Here is a 5,883-nt window from a genome sequence, read left to right as displayed (position 1 = left end):
TAGACCAGGCTGGCCTCGAACTCAGAAATCCGCCTGCCTCTGCCTCCCGAGTGCTGGGATTAAAGGCGTGCGCCACCACGCCCGGCTCTGAGGGAGTGTTTTAAGATACCCACGAGGAGGCATTATTTGAGACTTGTTCCAGAAAAGTCAGGGTCTCTTGGGGGGAGTCAATATTTGTTAAGGGTCAACTTAAAGGAAAATGAATGCCCTTGCAGACTGTTAGTATGTGAGTAGTCACCATCATGGGGGGTCAGGCAAATGAGACCTAAAGGCTCCTGGGGAGAACGGTATTGGTAAGACTGTGTCTCTAAGCTGGAGGAAATTAGCCTGGCAGAAAAGGGTTGACAGCCACTCACACAGGCTTCCTGCTGGACCTTGGCAAGCAGGTGTTTAGCGGGTACCAGGAAGTCCAGCGTGTACCTCAGCGCATCCTCCTGGTACGTCCTCTCCACCACCTGGAACACCTGGCCCAACAGGGTTGGGGCTGTGGCTTCAAAGGGTGGGTACAAGGCAGCAAGCGTGCTCTGCACACAGTCCTCCACTGGTTCAGGCTCCTGGTAGAGACAACACCGAGCTATAGACACCTAGACATTCTAAGCATGGCTCCTTGGGAGTTGGCCGGTCTGCAGACAGCTATGTCTCATATCATATGTGCACAGTGAGTAATCAGAAAATGCTGGCTGAATGAGCCCAGGGGTAGGAGGGGCCTGGCCAGTCAGCACACACAGGCTTACCATGGCTTCACATTTAAGCTCTGAGAACTCGTTATAAACGACTCTGGTTAGGATTGTTCTAGGCACTTGTGAATTGAGGTGACTGTATCCCAGGAGGAAAGAGACAGGCTGGGGGCCACTGAACGCATCTGATGCTTAAGAATTCTCAGTGGATGGGGTTGGGTATGGGGTTTCTACACAGCCAACTTGCCAACGGATTCTCCTGAGCTCACCATCCATATACCTTTATTATAAGTAGAGGTATGCCCACTCACAAACTACTGCATCCTAGAGATGGTTGGTTGATAGGTGGGAAGGAAGAAGACTGTGGCCATCCCAGGCCTTTATAGCATCCCTTTCTTCCATTCCCAGAACCTGTAGGATTGGTCACAGTGAATTGGGTGGAGCCATTTGAAAGAAGATAAAGACACACCCAAAATTCTTGGAGAAGAGAGGAGGTGGTTTGATACTATGTATTCCAGTTGTTTGGTTTTTTTTTTTTTTTTTTTTTTCCTAATTCCAGAGGGTTCTATCTGATAACCTGTCTCAAAGACTAAGTCGTGTCCCTTTCTGACCAACTCCCTCAGTGAATCACTCATTGGGCTACGTTTCTTCACCTCACTTCCTAAACAATAGCTCTGGGGTCTACTTCTTTGCATGTCCTTATCTCTTTCAAGATGGCTTAAGTTCCTTTCATCAGATGTCTTTGCTGTAAATGAGGAGAGTATTTTGCAGTCTTGATCTCTCTACCTCTCTTTGCATTCATTAGCTCTCTGCCCATTGCAGATGGTCCTGCTTCCAACCCAAGACAAAAATTACTTAGTTTACTCTGAAATCTCTCCAGCCAGAGTTGCTTAATCCCGGCTGTTTGGGAAGATTAGGGTATTCAGACACCCCAGAGACCAGCGTTCTGTGTTATCAGAGTCCAAACTTGGCTCCAAGGTGTGGGCGAGCAGACAGACCCTCAGTGTTCTCAGGACTGTGTACGTGGGTGGGAAGACGGATAGGGGTGAGGTTGGGTGGGCCTGAGCTCTGAAGTTAGGATCCGGGGAGCTACTGCCTGAGCAGCGAAGCAGCTGCAACCCATTAGGGGCGGTGAGCTCATGGCTGAACAAGAGTCGCAGCCACAGGAAACGGCCTCGGCAGGAGGGGAGGAGGGGTCTGGAGCAGGCGGAGGTGGGCAGGAGCCCAAGACACCAGGCCTCTGGTCGGCTGGGACCAAAAGACGGGCGAGACTGAGTCAGCGCTCACTGGCCTAGTTCCTGTCTTGCTCCAACCCTCTGAGCAGGGTGATGCTTCCCAGGCCCTCCGTAGACATTGCCCTGGCAGGGCCTCTCCCCCTCCTCCACTCTGCAATGAGCATTATAGGCTGCACCCGCCTGGGCAGTGGGCGCCCTCGCCGTAGTATTTGAGAGTACTTCTGGCCGGAAAGTTCCCGGCTTAGTGTTCACTCCCGTTGACATGGGCTTCTGGTACCCTGAGCTGCTGCTCTCCGAGCCTCTACTTGGTGCACAGGATTCCATCCAGATCCCGCCCTGCAGCGACAGTGCTCTGAGGCAGGCTTCAGTTCCCTGCAGCTGCGTGAACCTCGGGGAACTTTGTCCCAAAAACTATGGTTTTGGCTCTGGCAACGTCACGCCCATTGGTACTACGGAACACCTCCTACCCATCCCCAAACAGCCCCCTTTCTGTGAGGGAATTTCCCTTTGGACATGCCCTTTGGCCCTGGCCCAGCCACAGCTGTGGCTAGTCCCTCAGGGCCGGATGGGTGGGCCCATCTCACCGGGTTTGGGGACAGGGATGGAAAATGGTGGTTCCAGGCAGGTCAGTTCTCATGACCCAGGACAGTGCCCTTTCCAGGGCTGCTGCCAGACCAACTCGCAGAGGGTCTCCAGGAGTGAAAAACTGGGATAGGGAGGGGGAGGGAAAACTCAGCAAAAGAAGACTGGGCAGGACCAAGAAGACCGGGGGTGAGATGTGTGCAAAGACCATCGAAGGATGGGGAGGTGGCACAGAAGAAAGAAAGGGTCACCGCAATACTCGGTAGGGACTGAGCAGGCAGCAGGACCGCAGATCGAAGAAAAGAAGGGGGGATGGGAGTGTGGAGAGTCTCCGAAGCGCGGAGCAGCGCTTAGCGGGCACAGAAGGCACGGGGCTGGGGGGCCCGGAGCGGGCTGCGCGAAGGCCGAGGGGGCACCGGGGTGCTTCGCGGGACTCACCATGGCTCGGCGACGGGAGGAGTCCCACTCTCGGGCGGGCGGGGCGGGTGAGCCACCGCCTCCCTCCGGGCGCTCAGTCTCGCCGGGTCTAGCTGCAGGACAACTCGCGCTGCGACCGCGGCTCTCCCCGCTCGCTCGGCAGCCCAGGCCGCGGGGGCCCCGCCAGGGAGGGCCGAGACGGCCGCCTGCACCGCCCCGCCCAGCCCGGGACCCCAGCCGAGACGCCCCCCCAACCCTGGCCACAAGCCTCGCCTCCGCTCCCCTGGCTGTCTGCTGCCAGTCCGCCCCGCCCCCTCCGAGAACCGCCCAGCTGAGGACGCCCCGGGTTTCCCGCGTCTTCTTCGCTCTGCGGGATCACTTCAGCCTCCGCTCGGGACCCTGCAGGGGACCCGCCTAGGTCCCAGGTTGCCCGGCGGCCAAAAGCCTTCTTCCATCTCTAGGGTCCATGACACGTCTCCGGTCCGTGGCAGGGCTTGGCAAGGTCCCGGGGCCCAGGTTTTGGTTCCCTTTAGGTAGGGCTGAAGGCCGGGAAATTAGGGTATTCCCCCAAGCCCTGGGCGTTTGCCCGCCCTTCTTCCCCTTCCACCTTCTTGGGTCTCAAGTCTCCATGCGACTACAATGGGCTCCTGTGTGCAGCCTGGGGAGGGCGGGGGATGAGGGGAATTACGAAGTAAAGGCTTGGCATGTGGGGTGGGGGAGTATGTGTCACGGCTGAGAGGCCAGGGCCCTGGGATCAGGATTCCTCTGTAGGGTCTGGGGACGTTTGCGGAGTTGCTCCACGCTGCCTTTGCCCTTTTCTGTACCTTATTCCCCTGTTGCTCTGCCGAAAGAGGAGGGGAGGCAACAGTTCCCGAATTAGACCCCATGCTTTGGTACTGATGTCAGATCTTTCCTTCTTGTTGCAGGGCGATAGTGGCCCATATGCTAGGGCTTTTGGTAGTGACTATATTATCTTACACTTCAAACAAAAGGGGCTAGGTTCCTTTATTTATTTATTTTTTTAGCCTCACCCCTTTTGCTCCACCGACAAACTGCGAGTATCTACATGGAAAGTGAAGGCCAGGTGGGGTCTCTCATAAGGGCTTGAGGAACCTCAGCACATCAAGGGGTTGCCTTGCCTGTCTCTGAGTCACAGGCTGGTCCAAAAGGTGGACATTTGGGAGGCGATCTGAAAGGTACTCATTTCCCAGAGTGGTTATGAAGGTGTCAGTATTGCTGTTAGAGGGTAAAGTTTATGTGTGTGGTAGTGGATACAGTGATGAGGTTTGGAGCAGGAGGAGAGGGAAAGGCCTCAGTGGCAGGCTCTTTTCATCTTAGGATGCTACATTCTGCCCCCTTTCCTGTGGGTCTGGAGAAGGGAGAAACTTAATTCATGGGGATGAGACGAGCCCTCTGGTTCATAGGGTCAAAAAGGAATCTCGAGCAGGGAAAACCCTGTGACCAATCGTTTAAGAACTGTGGAGCTATCTCCAATCTTCCAGTTAAGGAAGACTTCAGTCTCCTTGTCACTAATGACCAGAAGTCAAGAGAGTGAGATTTTACTACCCCCTGGTGTCTGTCCGGTAAATACTGCCCAGCAGCAGACTGTAGAGGCCTTCTAGGGAAACTTTTTCAGAGGATGTTCTGTGAACCTTACTCATCAAATCTAGTTCACGCATTCTCAGTCTGGAACGATTGAATCTTCCCTTATTGGAGCGTAACATTCCTTATGCTCAAATCATTTAGTAGAATCCAGGGACACCCACAGCTAGGCAGTGGGATATAAACATACACCATGGGGAAAAAAGATCCATTCAAAAGCTTTGAATTGGGAGTTTGGATTTAGGTTCTGAGATATAAGTTATCCCTTCTTACCATGAGTTTCAGTACATGGTGTGTGCTTACAGTGGTTAATAGCCCTTTCTCCATAGGGATCTCTTACCTACCAGTAGCAAATGTTAGTTGTTTTAGGATAAGAATAAATAAATATTGCGTTGGCTCGTTGTATTGCATACACTGCAGTCTGAGTTGGTGTGTGCTCTTTGGTAGGTGATGTGGAGGGATAAGCATAAAGCAGAGACCGAGAAGATACCAGGCTAATAGGCCCTCTCCTGCATCGCAGATACTTTTCAATGTGGTTTATATATTTCGAGTTCTTTGGAACCTAGCAAATTCCTATATATTTCATAAAAAGAGACATTTCATTTTAATTAAATGATGTAACTTTGCATATGCTGTACAGTACATGGGAAAGCCAGGGCTTGTGCCCAGCTGTCTGACTCCAGGTTTTCACTTGTAACCAAGTTGTAAGTTATAGTACTTTCGCTGTCAAAGTACATACAAGAACTTTATTATATTATATATACCACCTTTTCTACCGCCTCACTGTCCCATTAATATATTAATGTTGCTTTTGTAATAGTGCTGAGTGTCTCAAAGTGGTAAATGTGTCTCTGTGGGCCAAAGGAGAAAGAAAGTCCACTTCTATCTAGACTTGGTATAGAATAATAGTTAAACCAGTTCCTAAGAAGTGTTCTGTATGGTTGCAATGGAGAAGCTGTGTATGCAGTTACCCTAATGTGTGTGTGTGGGGGGGGTGGAGGCAGAAGAAACAACTGTATGTAATGTGCACTGCCTAGGTAATGAGCTGCAACATACCAGCCATGCAGAGAGGGTTGGTGCTTTGGGGTGCCAACTAATCCTTAGCCACCTGAGCAGAAGCTGTGGTAAGGGTCCTGCTTCAGTTCTGTACCTCAGTCAAGAGGAAACTGGAGGACCATAAAGGGGAGTTTTAGGGTCAGATATGAAGGAATATGTTCTTGTTAGCACCTTTCAAGGAAACTAGGTATCAAATGTTAGTTGTTTTAGGACAGGAATAAATACATATTGCATTGGCTGTATTTGGTGTGATTTTTCCATTACCTTTTTTTTTTTTTTTTTTTTTTTTTTTTTTTTTTTTTTTTTTTTTTTTT

General features: G+C 51.6%; 1 protein-coding gene across 5 annotated transcripts in view; it reads right to left on the bottom strand.

Annotated features, from left to right (window-relative positions):
• The window catches only part of Arhgef40 (Rho guanine nucleotide exchange factor 40), a 20,435-nt gene extending 17,296 nt beyond the window's left edge, over window positions 1-3,139 (bottom strand). For 2 of the 5 annotated variants that reach the window (XM_029541968.1, XM_029541969.1), the window contains exons 1-2: window positions 2,933-3,081; window positions 357-554 (exon numbers count right to left, since the gene is read on the bottom strand). In XM_029541968.1, coding sequence (XP_029397828.1) covers window positions 357-554; window positions 2,933-2,935 — 201 coding nt within the window. In that variant the 5' untranslated portion in view covers window positions 2,936-3,081. Of the gene's footprint in view, window positions 1-356; window positions 555-2,932 lie in introns of all 5 variants that reach the window. The other 3 variants (XM_029541970.1, XM_029541966.1, XM_029541967.1) reach the window with 3 other exon arrangements.
• Window positions 3,140-5,883: the final 2,744 nt, after the last annotated feature.

This window comes from Mus pahari, chromosome 8 (genome assembly GCF_900095145.1).
Source record: "Mus pahari chromosome 8, PAHARI_EIJ_v1.1, whole genome shotgun sequence".
NCBI classification, from domain to species: Eukaryota; Metazoa; Chordata; class Mammalia; order Rodentia; family Muridae; genus Mus; species Mus pahari.
This window is presented reverse-complemented; position numbering and strand designations above follow the sequence as displayed.